At 37.6% G+C, this 21,559-nt stretch overlaps 1 protein-coding gene across 4 annotated transcripts in view; it reads left to right on the plus strand.

The window, feature by feature from the left end:
• The window catches only part of amer3 (APC membrane recruitment protein 3), a 141,877-nt gene that overhangs the window by 27,971 nt on the left and 92,347 nt on the right, over positions 1 to 21,559 (plus strand). For 3 of the 4 annotated variants that reach the window (XM_043701913.1, XM_043701916.1, XM_043701915.1), the window contains exons 2-3: positions 1,302 to 1,375; positions 2,758 to 5,948. In XM_043701913.1, the coding sequence (XP_043557848.1) occupies positions 2,781 to 5,948 (3,168 nt within the window). In that variant the 5' untranslated portion in view covers positions 1,302 to 1,375; positions 2,758 to 2,780. The remainder of the gene's footprint in view (positions 1 to 1,301; positions 1,376 to 2,757; positions 5,949 to 21,559) is intronic. The other variant, XM_043701914.1, reaches the window with a different exon arrangement.

Genomic DNA, 21,559 nt, shown 5'->3' on the forward strand with positions numbered 1-21,559 from the left:
ACCTAACCTACACTAGCCTACTATCCTCCATATGCCTATCCAATGCCCGTTTAAATGCCCATAATGAGGGAGAGTCCATCACTGCTACTGGCAGGGCATTCCATGAACTTACGACTCGCTGAGTAAAGAACCTACCCCTAACATCTGTCCTATACCTACCCCCCCTTAATTTAAAGCTATGCCCACTTGTAATAGCTGACTCCATACGTGGAAAAAGATTCTCACTGTCGACCCTATCTAAACCCCTAATCATCTTGTACTAAACCCCTAATCATTTTGTACTAAACCCCTAATCATCTTGTATTTTAATAACATTACCTCTCATTCTTCTAAACTCCAATGAGTTCAAACCTACTCAGCCTCTTCTCACAAGATAATCCCTCCATAATGAGATAATCCAAATGAATCTTCTCTGTACTGCTTCCAATTTCAATGCATATTTCCTTAGATAAGAGTACCAAAACTGTTCACACTATTTGAGGTGTGGTTTAATCAGTGTCTTGTACAGTTTTAGCAAGAAATTACTATTTTCTTTCTCAGTCGCCTTTGAAATAAACGCCAATATTCCATTTGCATTGCCCATTACCCTTTGAACTTGGATGCTAGCTTTTTGATGATTTATGCATGGGAACTCCCAAATCCATGGGTGCTGTAGATTTCTGCAGTTTTTTATTCCATTTAAATAAAATTCAGTGAATCTATTCTTCTGCCAATGTGCATAACCTCACATTTTCACACATTATATTCCATCTATTACGTTCTTGCCCACTCACTTAATTTGTCTATATCTCTTTGTAGAATCGTTATATCATCCTCATCACTTGCTTTCCCACCTATATTTGTGTCATCTGCAACCTTGGCTATACAGTACTCACTTTCCTCATCCAAGTCAGTAAAATATATTGTAAACAATAGTGGTTCTGGCACTCATCCCTGTGGTTCACCACTAGTTATAAGTTACCATCCTGAAAATGACCCCTTTACCCTCTCTTCTATTAATTAGCATATTCTTTGTCTATGCTGATATACCAACTCCAACATTATGGGCTCTTATCTTATTAAGCAGCCTATTGTTTGGTACCCTATCAAACACCTTCTACAAATACAAATATATTATATCTACATTCCTCCTTATCTATCCTACTTGTTGCTTTCTCAAGTAATTCTAACAAACTTATTAAGAATGATGTATTTTTAAATTCTCTGCTAATCCTTTATACTAGACTTTCTCAATGACAGATAGTAAGCTAACTGGCTTAAATTTAGCACCTGATTTTTGTCTCTTCCCCTTTTTCAATAAGGCTTGTCACACTGGCAGTTCTTCAGTCCTCCAATACTTTTCCATGACATGAGGATTCTGGGAAGAAAATTGCCAGTAAGTTCACTATCTTGGTAGCTATTCTTTTAATATGCTAGGATACGTTGTATCAGCTTCAGGCAACATCAGCTCATATCCCTACTACTTTTCCTTTAGTGATAGTTATATGTTATTTCCTCTCCTCTTTCTGTCCTTTTTGGTTTTAGTATTTTTGGAATGTTATTATTGTCTTCTACCACGAAGACTGATACAAAGTCTGTATTCAATCCCATTTCCATTCCTGTCTCCCCATTATTACTTCCTCAACTCATTCCTTAGGAGACCTATGTTCATTTTGGCCTTTCTCTTCTTTATCATATAGTTAAAGAACTCTTGCTGTCCATCTTGATACTTTTTGCAAGTTTACCTTCAATATTTATTTTCATCTTTTAGTAATTGTTTAGTCATGTTTTCTTGTCTTTTAAAAAATTTCTTAACCCTCTGTTTTCCCACTAATCTTTAACATAATGTCTGTTTATCTTTCAATGAATGTTCTCCTTAACTTCCCTCATTAACTGCAATTGGCTCATCCCCTAGAACCATAGAATCTGCCTTTCAATCTGAGATATTTTATTATTGTGAGACATAAACATTATTTTAAATGTTTGATTTTTGAAAAAAGTTGTTGTGCTTGGTATCTCATTCAGCTTTTTGCCTCTAATCCTCCAAGTTCCTCATCCTAAAATACATGCCCAATGACCTTCTAATAGAAGGAAATGACTGCACGTGCTGGAAGACTGTAAGAAATCCAGAAAATGTATAAGAAAAGCAGAAGGTCAGGCAACATTTATGAAGAGAGGAACAGAATTCACTTTCGAGCCTTCAAGAATCATATCAGAATCGAAACATTAAAACTGCTATCTAAATTTTTTATGGAATCACTTACCACCAATCTTTCAGGTAGAGGGCTACATATCTCAACAATTCTCTCAGTGAAAAAAAAATTCTTGTCATGTCCATTTTAGAACCTTTGCCAAAGATTTGCCAAAGTCTTGACCTTTGGTTATAACCTATGAGATAGAGGGAATAACGGCCTGGATTTTACATGACTAACCTAGGTGTGAGTTGTACAAGGGGTCTCTGCAGAATCCCCATCATAGGGGACGGCAACTGAATCTCTGAGAAACTGGAGATTTGGCTCGGTAATTCCTCTATGCTCTCCTTTGCCTGCTTCACCTGATCTGCCTTCTCTCCATCATTTGATCCAACCTTCCATGTCCCACGCTGCACCTGACCCTTTCTTCTTCTCCCAATACTAGATATACTCATGGCTCTATTCCTCATCTTGCTAATTGTATAAACAAATTGTCAAATACACATTTGCTTAATCAAGAATGAAGATGATCACACATATGAAAAAGTGAGTTTGAATCGCGTGAATAACACATTTCTCTTTTTAGCAGAACATTTGTGACCTGTGGCAATGGATGCAAGAAGATCAAGAAATTTTCGGAAATACAGCCTGCAACAGGCTGTCAAAAATGCAGAGACCTTCATTGATATCGACTTTGAGCGAAGATCACTCAATAAATATTCAGTTATGACTGGAGGCAGCTGCAAGGATGAAAAAGTGAAGAAACTATTCTTAAAATCAGGGCAAGCTCGCAGTGTTACTAGCACCTCTGTACAAAGAGATAAAGAAGGAGACCAACAAGGATTTTGGAATCTGCAGAGGTCTGTACGAAAAAGCAAAACACATGACTGCGTTCTATCTATGGCACAAGATACAGAATATAGTCAATTGGATAAATCCCAAGATAATAAGATAATAACATGTCTTGATAAAAATAAAGATAGAATTATTAACAGCATAAATTTCTCTGAAATGGCAATGAACTCTGAGCCTTTTGTTTTGAATAGGCTGCGAGAAAGAAGGGTCTCATCCCAATCTAACCATTCAAGACTTGAGCTTCCAAGTCCTTCCACTCAATCATTACCATCAATTGCAAATTGTATTACAAATAGGCGGCTTTCACTGAGAAAACCCAAAAGGGGCTTAAGGGGTTTATTTACCATGAGGAGAAATAGGCAGGAGAAAGTACCCTCCATAGGAACCAAGGTCCATAAACCAGACTCTAAATTATTTGGTGGTAGAATGACATTAAGACCTCATAAAGGGATGTACAAAAGTTCAAAGATTTTAACTCATGCTGGTGATTCTTTAGCACAGTACTTTACTGATAGTGACCCACCCTCAGATTCATCTCATGAATGTAGCAGCACACTCTGTGAAGATGTTGCTTCTTTAAAGAGCTTCGATTCCCTCACTGGCTGTGGTGAGATCTTTGCTGATGAAGAAAATGCTGACCAACTGGAGACTGGTCACAGCTATAAACGTGCAACCGAAAGGTGTGAAGATAAACAGACACCCTCCAATGGATCTTTCCAAGGTGGAGGGGAACAGCTTGCATCACCAGGACAGACAGATGGCCTAGAACTAAATGGGTTTTGGAAAAATATGGAAAACTCTGACGCAGCACCTCAAAACATTCAGGAGCCAACCACAAATAAAGGAGGTGCAGACTCTACAGCACTTAAGACTGGGGATGAACAGTTAACACTTTCACCTTTAGAATTTCAAAAAATCACAGAGAAAGAAGAGGTTGAGGAGTCTGAGAAGAACTTAGATGCCTCTGTGGATCTGGGAACACCACAGAGTGACCATCAGGAATCAACATCAACCAGTGATGAGGGATACTATGATTCATTTTCTCCAGGGCAAGAAGAGGATGAGAACAAAAGTGCACAAAGCCCATGTGTGAACCGACAATTTCCCAGAGACAGTTACAGTGGGGATGCCCTCTATGAACTATTTTCTGACCCTGAAGAACCCAGCATAAGTCCTATCTTAGATGAAGATGTGTCCACATTACAACATGCTCTGGCTCAACCCCAAACTCCTTTGTCCATGTACAGTTTTTATGTGGGAGCTGAAGAAAACATGGCTCCATCTCCTACTGTGGATGTCAACAGCCATGAATTCTTCCAGGGCAGTTGGAAAGGTAAAGAATGCTTGCTGAAGCTTTGTGATACTGAACTTTCATTGGCAATGGGCCTTGTAAACTGGCTTAGGCAAAAGACAGAAACAAATGTTTTTGGCATCAATGTTCAAAATAAGATTGAAAGTCATGGGCTATCAAGGACTGACAGAACCAGTTCAGCAAACATGTCAGTTGGTCATTCAGTTTCCTGCACTGATACAGAGAGAGCAATGGAAGGAAATAGCACCAGCGATCTGAGCAAGATCTCAGCAATGAGACAGAATGGAACAAGCGAACCCAAAATAAATCTTGATGATCAAACAGGTATTTGTCCATTTGTTAAATCAACTAATGACGATGTTTCCTCAGCAACAAATTTGATGTCACAGTATGGTGATCCTATGCTCTTACAGAGTAATCGTAACACTGCAGGTAAAGTTGCTCCAGTTACTTTGCTAAAAAAGCAGGCATTATTGACAACACAACCACACAGGGAGCTAAACAGCATGACAGTTTCAACAGGAGAGACTAAAATAGCATCAAAATCGCTGATAGTAGTGGAAGTGAATAAAAACAGTCTTTGCCCAAGCTGTAGGAAATCAGTGGATTCCAATCTTGCTGAGGTAATTCTGTGTTCTTCCTGTTTTGCTTTGGTCAGCACCCATAACACCTCTGAACATTTGGGCAAATGGAGTAAAAAAGATTGTCAGTTAGGACCAAAGAAAGATTATCAGAGTAATTTCAACAATTCAAGGCCACTAGAAGCAGATGTTTATGTGTCTCAGCTGCTGGAAGATTGTGTAAATCATATGGCATCCTTGAAGATGAACAGCCGAGATGCTGGTCAGTTCTGTAATGAGGCTGCCATGGAAGACTGTCCATTGCTTCTTGCATTGCAAGTTGGTCAACAGAATGAACAAGACAAAAATGTTAGATTCACAGGTACTAAATTTACTGACCGAAGAGGTAAGGAAACAAATGATGTTCGAAGTAATTCTGCACAGGATATCAATAAGAAGATAAAAGAAGAAATTTCTATTCTAAACTCTGATCTTATTGGAATGGAATCATCTTGTAAAATTAGGAACATATTACCCTCTATCACAGGTAGTCAATCTTGGTCTATGAATGGTGAACCTAAAGAGAAACCAGTGTCAAGTAAAACAAGGCAATGCAATAATGCTGCAGTTTCAGAAAAAGAAAGCACATGGACCCTATGTCTGGATGAATGCAATCACTCTGATGAACTGCAACATGAAATCATCCCTTGTGGAACAACTGCACTTACGTGTCCCAAAAGGAATCATTGTAATACCAGTCTAAGTGAAAATGCATATGCACCTTCTCAACATTCCTATCTGCCTCTCTCCAAGTCTGTCTGCTCAGGTCTGCAAAACTATGGCCATCAAGTAGAAAACTCCAAAAGTTGTAAGAAGTCCCTTTCACATCAAGGAGATCTTTGCTTTGCCTCATTTTCCAGCTCACCTTCCCTTCCTTCACCTTCTGGAAAGAAGCTACTCGTATTGCAGACTAAATGCGGATTCATACCAGTTAAAGAGAACTGTAATCACAAGGAAGAGGAGAAAAGCCCTGAGAAAGGAAAAATATCAGTAAGTAATAAAACATTCACTTGAAATGACTGTTGTTTCAAAAGTTGCTGTCATTTTGAAACTAAGAAATTTGGAATGAGAACAAATACTAAAGAAAGAAGCAAGCTGGATGAGGGCCAGAATGAATGTGTAAATAGTTTGAACCAAAATCCTGCAGAATTTATGTCACCATTACACTTAAATAAATTTAAAAATAATACTAAGTTTGCTCAACATAATTAAAGCTACAGTGAGCTTGTTTTGACTTAGCAATTTGAGTTTCTCCGTGTCAGAATTACAAAGAAATCCTTTTCTTTCTGAATTAATTAATTATCACTAAGATTTGATTTGTCACTTCTAAATTTCTGCATTGAAGCGGTGAATTTCATACTGATGCTTTGCCCTGTGCCGAACAGAAATTAGCAAAGAAATTATTGCAGGTTGTGGGAGGAAATTTAAAAATATTGTTTATATGTATTGTATACATTTTTGGGATGGTTATGAAGACATAAAACATAGGAGCCAGAGGAAGTCATCAAAAGATCATGGCTTATCTTCTACCTGCTGATTGTGTTCCCATTTCCATTTCCCTTAATTCCCTTTAAGTACCCAAAAATCAATTAACCTCTGAGCTGAGCACCAAGAACTCTGTGTGAGTATAGAACTCTAAACATTTGCAGCGTTTAGAATGAAGAATTTTCTCCTCATCTCAGTTCCAAACAGACAATCCCTTATTCAGAGATTGTGATACTCAATAAGGGAAAATCACTTCCTGTTTTCAGCAAAGATTTCAGTAAGATTTATAAACATTTTGCTACCTTGATTGCTTAATTAATCCAACAATAACTGGAGACTGAGTACAGGTTTTACAATCATTTTATTCAAGTGACACAAAAAGAGATTCATCTCAGTTTTAAAAAAGGAAACATAACTCTGAAGACTACAGAAAAGTTGAGCATCTTTATACTGCAAACATCTCATTATCCAGATTCAAATCCTTCGTACAAACAAAACAACAAAGATGTGTCCATTCTAGATCATAGCTTGATATGATGGGAAGTAATTAATTTTGCCCTAGATGTTGTTGTCTCTTTCCTTACCAATGTTATCTTGCTGTCCTGCCTGTCTCTTTCTCGAAGGTCTTGTCAGAATTTTTCTTATTAGCATTATTTTCAATTTACACAGAAATCCTGCTGACACTCTAGGAAGCATAAGGCTCATTCAATACAAGGTTGAAAGCTTCCCATGCTTTTAGCATGGGAGTATCCATTTAAAATCACAGTCCAAAATCTACATTTAAGCTTATAATCATCCCTTTTGTTCCATGGCCAAAGCTCAAAGTGGCCAATAATGTTGTTTTGTCCTTTTCTCTTATGCTCCACCACCCATCATTGCTGGGCAGTGGGTTTGTGAAGGCAACTGGTCAAATCATCTGTGGAATAATGAGAGGTGATCTAATTGAAACATATTGGATTACTCAGAGCTTTGATAGGGTAAATGCTGAGACAATGTTTCCTTTCATGGCTGAGTCTAGGACCAGAGGGCATAGTCTCAGAATATAGTGATGCCAATTAAAGATTGATATGTGGTGAAATTTCTTTTCTCAGAAGGTTGAGAGTCTTTGAAACTGTGAGCTGTGGAGGTAGAGTCCTTGTGTATATTTAAGACTGAGATAGACAAACCATTGATCATGAGGGGAATTACAAGTTATCTGGCAATGATAGGTAAGTGGACGTGAGGAATGTCAAATCAGCAATGGCCTTAATGAATGGTGAAGCAGGCTTGAGGGACCGAAAGGCCTACTCCTGTTCTTATTTCTTATGGTCTTATGGTCTTACATTTATTCCTCAATTCCAGTTTCACCCACCAGGTGGGAGAGTTTAAATGCTCAGTGTCATCCATTAAGGCTCAGGCTTGTTGCCAGAGTATATAATATGTCTATGTGCGGTCTAATCATGCTCCTATACAATTGCTTCAAAAAGTCGTGACTCCTGTACTCAATGTTCTTGCAATAAAGGTCACCATTCCATTAGCCTTCTGAATAGCTTGCTGCACCATCACGTTATGCTTCAGAGAGTTATTGACAAGGATACTCAAATCCCTTACACAGCTCCGCTTTCCAACTTCTCACCATTTAAAAATACCCTACACATTATTTCTGCATAACCCCACATTTTTCCACAATATGTTCTATTGCAATGTTCTTGCAATCACTAAATCTGCCCAAATTCTTCCAAAAATGTTTTACAGCCTCCTCACAACACACTTTGTACCATGTGCCAATGGGCTGGCCAGCTCTCCTTTGTTTTACGTGCCCACACCCACCTTAAAATATGAAATAATGACCTTAGATTCATAACAATTTGATAAATTATTGAAAATGCCCATCTTTTAAAATTTGACTTGTCCTTTATGTGGCTCTTAATAGCTATTTTGTCCATAAATCTACATAGAATTACTTATTTTCTATTTACATTATAATCACCAAATTGAAAACTAAATTAAGAATGTTCAACAAGGTTACATATTCATTTTTCAAATAAAGAATGAAGTAGTTAAAGACTAATGGTGCATTTTCGAGTAAGTTTCTGCTCCCAATTAGGAATGTAATCATTTATGTTTCCTATCATATCTTTAGATTAGGCCCTTTATCTGAACTTTGTTTTACTTTATTCATTTTATCAGAAAGTCCCTGTTTGTTCGATATTGAAATATTTAAGTATAAAATTTCTACACAAATATGTATTATCGATTGGATGATAAATTTTCAATGAGCCAAACACGGAGTAAGATATGTTGGTGATGAGAAAGTTGGGGGTGTTTAGCACTGCCTTTGGCAATCATCATTTGGTCAGTGCATTGCTGTTCGATAAGGAAGAAAACATAGCTCTACAAATTTCTACACCAATGACAGAAAGCACATATATGCCAGGGACTTTGATTTACAATGAGTCCAAGAATATAAACAGAAAAAATTCTTAGCTGAAAATATATGGTTAGATAAATAGTAATAAGGTTAGAATAGATCTGTTTTATCCAGAAATATTTTATTCCTTATGCTACCAGTTGTAACCACCAATTATTATTACTGCAATATTTAGATTTTTAAAATTCTAATCAATGATTCAAGTTCTGTGAAAGGGTCACTCGACCTGAAATGTTAACTATGATTTCTCTCCACAGATGCTGCCAGACCTACTGAGCTTTTCCAGCAATTTCTGTTTTTGTTTCTGATTAACAGTATCCGCAGTGCTTTTGGGTTTTATTCAAGATATTGTTTCATTTCTCATAATTAAAGTAATGATGGACACATTTTGTGGTGTGAGTGATACTGCTTAAAGCTACAAAAAACAATTGGGAAGGGAAGTGATATGTTTTCTTTGGCAAAGGTACTCACAGAAGAATCTTGCTACAAATGTATTGGCCTGTGCTGAGACCAAGAATGGAAATATAAAGTTTTGATCTCCATATCTAAAGAAGCATATATTTGCCTTAGAGTTGGAACAGTGAGGTCTCAAAGAATATGAGGTGATCTCAATGAAAGAGACAAAATTCTGAAAGAATTGCCAAGGTAGATGCTGGAAGGACATTTCTCCGAACTGGGGAATTTAGAAAAATGGACAGTCTTAGCATAATGGGTCATTCATTTAAGACTGAGATGAGAAAAGGTTGTCTTTCCTAAGGTTTCCCAAGGCTTGTGGATGTCCCATTATTGAAGGCATGGATTAATAGATTTATCATCTCTTGGGGAATGAAGGGATTAAGGAAGTGGGAGGATGAATGAGGATCAGGCAAAAAAATCAGCCATGACCATGTTGCAACATAGAAACTTAGAAAATAGGAACTAGAGTAGGTGATTCAGCCCTTCTAGCTTACTGTGCTACTCAGTATGATCATAGCTGATCATCCAACTCAGAACTCTGTTCCTGCTTTCACCTCATACTCTTTGCGCCCTTTCGTTCTTAGAACGCGAACTAACACCTTCTTGAAAACATTCAATGTTTTGTTCTCAACCACTTTCTGTGTCAGTGTAGGTTTATGAGACCATAAGGCGTATGACTACTCCTACTTATTATGTTCTCATGTTCTAATCTTTGAAGTGCCAACACTCATCCAAATGAATAGGAACACACAGGATATATTCAAAGGAAAGGAAATTACTCAAGACTTAAAATGGTTAATTTTTATGAGAGCAAGATATTACCTAAAGCAATCAGTCCAGGATTTTCCAATAGCTGTTTACATAATATATCTGATGGTACAGAAAGCAGCCCCACAATCAATGTGATTCTTTGTGCTTGAAGTAACCATTCAGTTTATTGTATTCTTTTATTTAATAAGGGCATCACTGGCAATGCTAATAGTTGTGGTCCATCTCGAATTGAACTTGTATTGAATGGATTGCTGGACATTTCAGTCAATCATATTTCTGTGGATTTGGAATCATATCTAGTCCAGACCAGATAAGAATTACACATTTAATTTCTCGATGGAACGAACTATTTCATGATCAAATTTACTGCAACTAACTTCACATTTCACATTTAAAATTGAGTTCAAACTGACCAACTGCCATGATGGATTTGAACCCATGCTCCCAGAACCATATCTGGGCCTTTGGATTACTAATTCATTGACATTACTACTACAAAACTGTCTCTCCCCTGCTGTCTATCCATTTCTGCTTTCAAATGTATATGGTTCAGGCCAATGACCAACACGAAAGTGAAAACTAGCAATGCAATATCTTTCATTTGGTAGTACATTGGTAGGAAATTTGGTAGTACAGAACTTAAATATTGGTAAGAGGAGCCAATTTTTGCAGTGAACCCAACTAGGATGAAAGGAACAGAACTGGAGAAAGGGATACTAATTCCTACAACCTGTAAAGAAGATGCTGATTGGTTGAATCAAGTTTAAGATGGAGATTCAGCAAGAACAATTATTATCAAACTTAGTGCTCAGACCAAGCAGGTAGATTCTAATTGGACACAGTAATGCATGGGAATGCAACAAAGATTAGCAGTCTCTATGACCCCTTTTTCTCATGAAAATGTGCAATGTATGTACAAGTTTCTTTTGCCTACATAATTACATAGCATGCATGTAGTTTTTAGCATGTGCAAATGCATCACATTGCAAGCTGATTCATGATTGCTAATGATGGCCCAAGTAATCAGCAACTCTTCTCATACTGTAGAAATTGTTGACCTATATTTCAATTCTAGTGTTTTATGAGAACCAAATCTGAGAGTTTTGTTTAGATATACTGCTTATCTCCTTATCAACTTTATCTAAAGTTGGCTGGGAGGTGGTCATGGTGACTGCAATTTGTGTGACATTGAACCTGTTGTACATAGTAGTACTCTTAGACGTGTAGCATGTAAAGAATGTGATAGAAGTACGTGTGGAGTTTGCTATGCTTCAGTGCCCCAGCTGTCATCTGCTATGTGCCAGACATCATGATTGTTATTGTGGCATAAATACATGTGACACCATTAACTAGGGAATGAAGATACAATATTGGGAAAGTCTGCTTATTTCTCACAGCTATTCAGAATCATGTGCCAACAGAATTTTGAAATGGTGGTGACTTGGGGAAGTATGGATGAGTGGTGCCATCTTAGCAAGCATTACACTTTGTGCACAATTGTTACAAGTAAATTAACATGCTTTGCAAACTTTCTGAGGAACAGTTCTTATCTCAGCTGTAATAACCTGCAGAAGACAATCAATGCCCAGAAACTGTACCAGCAAGGTGGCAATAAAATCAGGGCAACGGGAGCAGAGAGAAAATAAATGATGGACTGGATTGGAGAAGAAGGAAGTAACTCATAACTTATTATTATGCATTGTTTAGGGTGGGGAATTGTTAGAACAAGAGACATTAACCTTCTCATTCAAGGTCTGGTGGTAATTAGTTTCTTCTTTTACACATACTATGACATTTGATATCTGATACAATACCAAAGCTTCCAATAATAAATTAGTAAAATATCCATGCTACCTGCCTTAAATTTTAGATAATTAAGTTTAACTCCATTCACTTTTTTGGTATATATTTCATCTGAAATCAGTGCTTCTGGAATCCCTCCATTTTCTCATGGCTTTAATTCACTACTTTTAGTCACCTACTAAAATCCGTACTGACGGCAAGACTCTAATATGCAACCTTTTACTTATTTTTGAACAGAAATATGTAGTGGCATTTTGCAGATTTTTGATGAGGTTATATTAGGTTAAACATCTTGTACAATTCTTGTGTATATACATGTGAGTGAGAAATTAACAAAACTCACTAAGTCTATGTTACATTTACAGATGCTTACTGATGAACTAGTGCTGAATATTCCTTCTGTTTAAAGTAATATACAATCACAAGCTGTAGTTGTGTTATTTGAAACATATAGAAATATGGTTACAGACAAGTGGACTGACAAGTAATACTGGATTGCATTTGATATTTGATTAAAATATTGATTATAAGTCAAATCATACGTGTATGGAAAAATGTCTGATATTTAACATATATGCTGAAAAAGCAGTTTGTCTGACTGATATAACATTTACAATTGAAAGCACAAATTTAAGGCAGCAATGAATTTGACATATTCTAATCTGCATTAATCTTCATTCAAATCAAGAGACAATATGTCTTAAATTAGCCTCTTATCTGAACAGTGGAAGTAGACTAAAACACCCTTGAAAATGTAAGGTACTGCACAATTTCTCAGAGATGTAAGAAAATGGGAACTTAGAACTTGAGTGGGCAAAATGAAATAGGAGAAAGTGAGGACTGCAGATGCTGGAGATCAGAGCTTAAAAATGTGTTGCTGGAAAAGCGCAGCAGGTCAGGCAGCATCCAAGGAGCAGGAGAATCGACGTTTCGGGCATAAGCCCTTCAATGAAAGTTTATTGCAAGAGCAGAGGGTGAGAAAAGATTTTAGATTTGACCAAACAACTATGTTGAAACATATTCCAGCAAAGACAATCAGATTTTTTTTAAAGAATGACTTAATCAAAATAAGTAACAGGAACTGTGGAAAGTTTAAAAACTGTATTGTACCAGTCTGCATAACTTGAAACAACTAAATAAATGCAACTCATTACACCATTTGAAAATATCCATTTAAATATTTAATAGCCACACAATCTTGAGAGTATGTTGGCTCTCCATAAATAATTGTGGTCTGGTTGACCAACTGTGAGTGCAGTTTTCAAGATCTCTTGGACATTTTATCTCCATGTAATTAATTCACCATCCACTAATAATAGAACCTGCCCCAAACTGGATACCAATGATTTAATATCAGATGGTTTCTGTGAAGATTGGTTGATCTAGTCTGCCAGGTTACTCCTTTCACAAAGTGTCAGTCACATTTGAATGAAGAATGCATGTTGGTGCAGTTAATTATTTTTGGCTAGTGCTCTTTGTTCAGCAGCACTCGTCTGTTCTGAATCAGCCTTTAACTGGAATGACATCAGATTTTCCACAAAGGCTGGTGGAGATTTTGGAACAACGCATATCACTCTGTTTAGAGGTGACTTGGTGGAAGAGGGCAAGCAGGATTAACAATGGACAAAAAAGCTCATACCCGTTGTTAAATCTGATTAAAGAAAATACAAGAAATGCACAACAGGCTACTCAGCACTTGAAAGAAAAGAGTTAAAAATTTGGGTGTCTGTCAATTTTGGCTGTCTCATAAACAGCACAATAAAAGATGAAGACCAGATGAGACCAACCTTTTCCTTGAGGTAGCTAGTTAATTTAATCAGTAGTTTTTGCTGAGGCTTCATCTGCTTCTTTGTGATAGTGGCTATTTTTACATCTTGCTAAACCAGGCTTTAGAAACTATGACACTGCCAATTGGTGGTTTCCAATGTTGTACAATAATTTATTTTGGAAATCTATTTTGAATATTTGTAATGACATTAACACAAAAGAAGCAGAACTGCTTTTGTGCATTTTTATTAACATTGTGAGACTTGCATGCATTCAAATTTTATTTATCCAAAGAATAATTGTTTTTGCTTGTAGAATGAGGACATCATTCGCTAAGTGAGTGTTTATTGTCTGTCTTTATTAATCCTGGTGCTGAGATACCTACTTGAAACTCTGCAGTCTTGGGGGCAATGTGAGAAGAGAGTTCCAAGATGTTGACTCAGAGACATTGAAGGAATGGCAATAAAGTTCCAAATTAAGATTAGAAAGGAACTTACGCATGGCGGGGATCCCATTGCACCACTGCCCTTGTCCTTCTCGGTGGTAGTTTACGAGAATTTTGAAGGTGCAGTCAGAGGAGACTTGCTGAGTCACTGCAATGCATCTTAGAGCTGAGACATACTATATGTCAGTGGTGAAAGGAGTGAACATGGAATGTGGTGGAGAGGATTCCAGTTCAAGCCTTGTCCTGAGCTTCTTGAGTGCTTTTGGAGTTGCACCCATCCAGGCAAATGAGGACTATTCCATCACATTTCTGGCTTGTGTCTTGTAATGGACAAGTGACGGAGAGACAGGAAGTGAGTGACCTGCTGCAAATAGCCCCCATTTGCCTGGATGGGTACAACAGCACTCAAATTCTCAGTTTATGACTTATTCTTGGTGTCACAGTATTTATATAGCCAATCCAGTTCACTTTCTGGTTAATGGTAGCCTCCTGGAATGTTAACAGCAGGAAGTGAGCAGTGATTTGGCCATTGGACATCAAAGAATCACAGTTACATAGAATCTTGCTTTAAATAGTCATTGTCTGGTAATTATGTGATGCAAATGTTACTTGTCACTTGCCATTTTGAGCCTGGATGTGGAACAGATCTTGTTGCATATGAGCATGAATAAGTTGCTTCACTATCTGAGGTGTCACAAATGGTGCTAAATATCATCCAATTCTCAGTGAATATTCCTATTTCTGATCTTATGATGGAGGGAGCTTCATTGATGAAGAGTTAAAGATGGTTGGGCCTAGGACACTCCCTGAAGAACATCTGTAGAGATTTCCTGGAGCTGACCTCCAATAATCACAACCATCTTCCATTGTGTTTTGTATGACTCCATCCTTTGGAGAGTTTTTTCCTGATAGCCATTCATTCCAATTTTGCTGAGGCCCCTTGATGCCATACTCAGTGAAATGCTGAGTCACTCTCACCTCACCTCTAGAATTCAGCTCTTTTATTTCTGCTTGAACCAAGGCTGTAATGAGATCAGGAACTCAGTGGTCCTAGCAGAACCAAACCGTATGTCAGTGAGCAGGTTATTGTTGAACATTAACTGCTGATGACTGCTTCTAAAACTTTGCTGATGTTTGACAGTAGACAATGGAACTGTAATTATCTAGGTTGGATTCATTGTGACTTTTATAGACAGATCATACTTTGGCAATTTTCCATTTGCTGCTGGATGCCAATCTTGTAATTGAACCACCTTCTTTGATTGAGTGGTTAGTTCTAGAGCACCAGCCATTAGTGCTTTTGCTGGAAAACTATCAGGGGTCATAGCCTTTAAAGTGTCCTGTGTCTTCAACCATTTCTCAATATCACATTGACTGAATTGAATTGGCTGAAGACTGGTATCTGTAGTGCTGGAGACCTCGAGAGGAGGCTGAGATGGACTATCCATGTGGTACTTCTGGCTGGAGATTGTTGCAAATGCTTCAGCCTTATCTTTTGCACTGATGTACTGGGCCAACCCATTATTGAGAGTGGGGATATTTGTGGAGTCTCTGCCTCCTCCTCCAGTGCGTTCATTAATTATCTGTCTCGGTGTTATAGCACAGAAGAGTTTAGATCTGATCTTTCGGTTATGAGCATCTCTTAACCCTATTTATTATATATTGTCTATGCTAAATGACTCATGTGTATTCCTATTTGTAGCTTCACCAGTTTGAAATCTCATTATTAGGCATTCCTTTTGCTGGTCTTGGCATACCCTCATGCACTCTTCATTGAATCAGGATTGATCTCCAGGCTTGATGGCAATGGCAGAGTGAGGGATATACTGGGCCATGAGGTTACAGATTGTGGTTGACTAAATTCTGCTGCTGCTGAAGGCCCATAAGTTCCTTATGGGCATTCAATTTTGAGTGGCTAACTCTATTTGAAGTTTGTCCCATTTAACTATTCAGTAATACTAAACAATAGGACAGATGTTATCTTTAATGAAGATAACAAAATTTCTTCCTTAAATGAACCATCAGAACTTTTATGACAATGGTTAAACAGTCTCCATTAGAGTAAGTTTTTAATTCCAGATTTATTACTCAAATCCAAATTTCGCTATCTGTCATAGTGGGATTTGAACCTCTGTCCCAGGGCATGAGACTGAGGTTCTGGATTACCAGTCCAGTGACATTGTTGTTATGCCATTTCTGTGCTCTAAAACACACAATTATATGTATGGGAGGGGATATGGCATTCAAATGAAAGGTCAGACCTGTTGTTATAGAAATACATTGGCTGGGGGACTGGACAATGTCATAGTTGGATATTTGAGGATATGAAGTTAAAACCTCTAGACATTACTCAGAATCATGCTGCACAAGTTTGGTGCATCGGTACAATAAGCATCAATATTGCAGTGAAAATTAATCATTCTCTGCCTAATGGAAATTATAACTTGGAGAGGCAGATTCAAATTCTAAACAATGCATCACCAGTTGGGCATGGGCAACTGTGTGGATAATTTATAATGCTCCCACTTCTTAGACTTGTTTGTTCAATTAAAAATTGCATTTATTAATGGGACAGGTATTGATAATGCTACACTAGTTGGTGAATTTGCGGTTAAGTGAGAATTGCAAGGAAAAAATAAAATCTTAATGAACTTCAACAAATAGAATTCATGACAAAAACTACAGCAGATCTTCCCAATAAAAGAAGGAAATTTCTCCAGAAAAATGAATGGAAGTTAGTTACTTAATACATGTTATTTGTGTGAAGTCAAAGCCAATCATATACCACAGTGCAACCTCCATGAATGAGTGACAGAGAATTTAGCCAATCTTTTCTACTCTGGCTTTGACTTTTGACTTCACACCTTTTTAAAAAAATTGTGTGCAACAGTCACAAAACAGAGAATAAAATTGTTGGAACAGACCGTATTTAGAAGTTCCTGGGTGATTTGATTAGTTTAATGTTAGCTTAAGAACTTCGCGTCAAATAGTTTTATTATTATTCTTTCATAAATCCAATTCTGAATATGCAAGAGATTTGTCTTGATTTTGCATGCACGTAGTTTTGATTAAATGAAATTATAACCTTATGCAAGTCCTGCTGTTTAGTTGGATGTTATTCAATGATTTTTTTTGACTGAAGGTTAGAAAATCAATCTCTATGCAAGTAAAAGGAGGAAGTAAATAGTCTTGATTAGTTTTGCTGTTTAATCCATGTGTTATCTTTATTTTAAAATGTTTCAAACATTCTTGTGTAGCTCTTGAATTCTGTTAACACGTCAGTCGAGTCTGGCAGGATGTCATACTTCCTCAAAATGCTATATAAATGAAAGCCATAATTTTTTGTTATTACTGATTAGCCAGACTGTTCATCTGAAAATGAAAAATTGCCATCATCAGCGGCTTTAAGTAGATTTCGTTTTTTTAGAATCACAGCAAAGCATTGCGGGAGATGCAACGATACAATTGTTCTGCTGTGTGATCATCATAAGAACTGAGAAACGAGGTAACCATGCCATCAGACAATTCAATTTGCATTTAAATGATCTTAGCTGCTTTCTGAACTAGCCCAGGGAATAACTGTCAGAGGAAAGAGGCAGTCCTAAATATAGTATTTTTTACTCTGGACTTAGCATTCAAGGAGTCTGAGATGTTGTAAAAATACATAATCTATTTTGCTCCAATCACTTGGTTACTGTATTCAATTTTAAAACTCTTAACAGATTTACAAATTGGACCATTTCTTTCCTTGATGAGGAATGTTATTTATAACGTGCCCCTCTTTCAAGCATTTTTTTCCCCATCATTGTTACAACTGATTCTTGTCTTTTTAAAATGTTTCCTTCATTGTTTCCATTCTGTATCTTTATTTTCTTGCCACATTTCTTCCTCCCAGCTATCCATTCTTTGAATTCTGTGCCACTGCTAAGTTTTACATTTTTGATCTGTTCCTGCTTTTTACCACCTCTCCTCCAAATTTCCTCAGAGGCTCCTAGGTCAGCCTTTCCCGTGTCTATTGGAATGAATTTAGATCTTAATTTTAGATAATCTCCCAGCATATATTAACATTTGGCCCAACAGTATTTGGACTAAATAAATTTCTTTGGGATGTTGTGCAGCTGCACAAATTTAAAAAGTCAGCTCAACAGCTCATAAAAGGGTCCTGACAGGGACAAATGACCCAATTACATACCACATTGGTCAGACTTATTTCCAACTGAATGATCACTCTCTTGAGAATGATCTTTGCCCTGTCACAGATTCTTGTGTAAAGGCATGTATTCTAACCTCCCTTTTCACCCTCCAGGTGATTATTTTAAATTGCTGACCCTTCTCCATTGACTGTCCAATGAGAGAATTTTTTTTTTACCCGACTGCAACTAATTTTAGTAACTTCTGTTAATTCTCCTCTGAGATTTCTTACCTTCAAAGTTCCCAAGCAATACCTAGAACTTCTGTAATTGACAGAAAAGGGCTGATTGTCCCATCGGCATTTTCCCAACACTCAACTTAAACTTTTGCCAAAGGCAGAACATTACTTCTGTGTGCAAACACAAAGCACTTTATTCCTCAGTCAGTGAGCATTGTGGAACCTGCAGCCTAAGTCCCTTCTGAAAGTGTGGCATTATTAAGATCAATGTCTATCATATAGTTGGACACTGCAACTTATGATAATCTGCGCAGTGGGATATTACCTAATCCACTACCACTACACAGGTAACATTTCCAAATGGATTCTGGCAAGTGCTGGTAGAACTAAACTGTTTCAGCTAACAATATGAAGAATGAAGGTTTTCTTTGCCTCTGCCAACCTACAGTCACCTTAAGAATTTTATTGATGGGACTTGTTAAGTTACATTGTAGTGCTCATCACCTGCGATTACCAACATTGAAAAGGCTTGGCAGTATTTTCTGAAAATGCTGATAATGTTGATGCGTAAGTGAATGGAGAGAATTAAGTCACATTTTATAAATTCCACTATCATGCCTCTCACCATAATATCTTCTTTGCACACAAAAACATGAATGACTCTGTGGTTTTGGCAGCCACAGGAACTCCTACCCAAGTTCTACCCCATTTCCTTTTCACCTTTAGGGATTTCAAAGTTCATGTTTTTGCCAAAATGCTTGGTTACCCTCCTAACCTCTCTCCATGGCTTGATTTCCATTCTCCAATTTATTCTTTTTATTAATCCTGCACCTTTGCAAAGTATTGTATGACGTCTTGAAATGAACACAAATTGACGAAATTCGCTGGATATTGGCAACCAAATTGAGGTACTTGTTGCTTCAGTCCCATGACTTACTTGTAGGGATAAAAGAGATGTCACTCTGAAGGGTAGCTAGCACTTTCTCGTTCATTGGAACAATAATCAACTGCCAAATTGAGGTTAATGGATGTTTAAGAACTTTGCAAACAGAAAGCACTGAGAAAATTCATGGTGGACTAAGCCTTTACTAGCCAAAGATAAGGTGCGCTCTTACCACTTCGGACTAGTGATTCGTAGTCTTGTCTCATTGCATTCAAAGGCCCCAGTTGTCAAGAATGGCCCTGAATGAATTATCATTTCATTTGGTAATCATCACTAAATGCTCCGTCTTCAAAAATTTTTTTTTTTCTCTGCCACTTTTCTGCAACAGTCATTGCAACCTTTAAAGAGGCTATACTGGAGTGTTTCCAGATTGAGCTCTTCTCTATATATGGGTTTTTTTGACCTTGTATTTTTGTGTTTTATTTATTTACATGTGCACAAGTGAGAATGTAGGGAGGTAAGAATGTAAATGATTACATTGCTTAAATCCTTTCATTCAGTCACAAAAATACAGATGAGACATGGTATGTATTAAAAATAACATTTCCCATATAATACCTAACAGTCTTGAAATTTTGATTTTGTATTCCTATTTTCATTCCTCATCTTGTTGTACACAGAATCAGACAATTATTTCTTCAGCTAAATCAATGGTTAAGGACTGCCAAAGCATATATAGTGCAGCCACATAAAAGATGTTCTGAACTCTCTCTCAGTTCCACCACCAGGTTCACTGAGAGGTTTTGCTTGTTTTATTGAAGTGGCACATTTGATTTTCTTGGAATCAATTCTCTCCTTCTGATGTGGTAGTGTGAATTTTCTTTCATTTCTCTTTTCATCACCTCTCTCTTCCTGGTGACTGGATCAGTATTTCATTTCTGTTTGATCTAAATTTTAGTTTTCCCACAACCACCATGCCAGCCTGACCAAGCCCTCCCACCCTGGACCACTTCCCCACCTCCCCCTAACTTGCACACCTTTTCCCATACACAGGTTTTGCGTTATACCTAAGATACACTGGAGATTGTTCAGCTGCTCCCTAGAACAGTCCTTTTTCCTAAAGGGCAGAGTTCCTTTTATGATGTCAAGTATTCCTTTTAGGTGCTATCTGCATTATACAATATTTCCCACATACAATGGCATTCTGATACCATACATGTGGCTGCTGGGTTCAATTTTAACACACATTTGGAAGAGAAGTTATGGCATCAGCATTTTAATTCAGGAAACTCATCACTTAGCAAATACATTGAGCTGAATCTTCATAAAGTTTGACTATGTCAATTTCGAGGAGTTTCTTAGAATTTCTGTCTGTGAGCTCATCTCATACACCCTCAGGGAGTCATTCTCAGCTATTTTACACTCGTCAGTTGCAAAAGTACTCATGCCTGCCGGGACCTTCAGGGCTTCCTGCTAGATGTGCCATATTTAAAGACTTAAAGCAGCTGGTCAAACATTGCAAAACAGGAATTGAAATCGAAGGTTGTGTTGTGTGATGAATTGGTAGGAGATGACTGATAAACATGAGTTGGCCTGCTACTTTGTTAATAGGAACCAGGAGGTGCTGGGAGATGGGGTGGTGACCAGAGGTGTTGTCCTCTTTCGTCAGGATCATGCCGAACTGGTGTGAAGTTGCTTCACTGGTCCAAGGTCTAGAGGAACACTCAGCAGTGCAGGAATAAAATGAATGATCTTTTGTGGTTCACAAGGATAAGTGCCACCACCTTGTATAGAGTCATAGAGATGTACAGTATGGAACCACACTTATTTGTCCAACCCGTCCACACTGATCAAATGTCCCAAACTGATCTAGTCCCATTTGCCAGCATTTGGTCCATATCCCTCTAAACCCTTCCTATTCATATATCGTCCAGATGCCTTTTAAATGTTGTAATTATACCAGTCTCCACCACTTCCTCTGGCAGTTCATTCCATACATGTACCACCCTCTGTGTGAAAAAGGTGACACTCAGGTCCTGTTGAAATCTTTCCCCTCTCACCTTAAACCTATACACTCTAGTTTAGTACTCCCCTACCCAAGGGAAAAGATCTTGGCGATTCATTCTATGCCTGACACTCATCATTTTATAAATCTCCATAAGGTCACCCCTCAACTTTCGAAGCTCCAGACATAAAAGCCCCACACTATCCA

This window comes from Chiloscyllium plagiosum, chromosome 13, assembly GCF_004010195.1.
Source record: "Chiloscyllium plagiosum isolate BGI_BamShark_2017 chromosome 13, ASM401019v2, whole genome shotgun sequence".
Lineage (NCBI taxonomy): Eukaryota > Metazoa > Chordata > Chondrichthyes > Orectolobiformes > Hemiscylliidae > Chiloscyllium > Chiloscyllium plagiosum.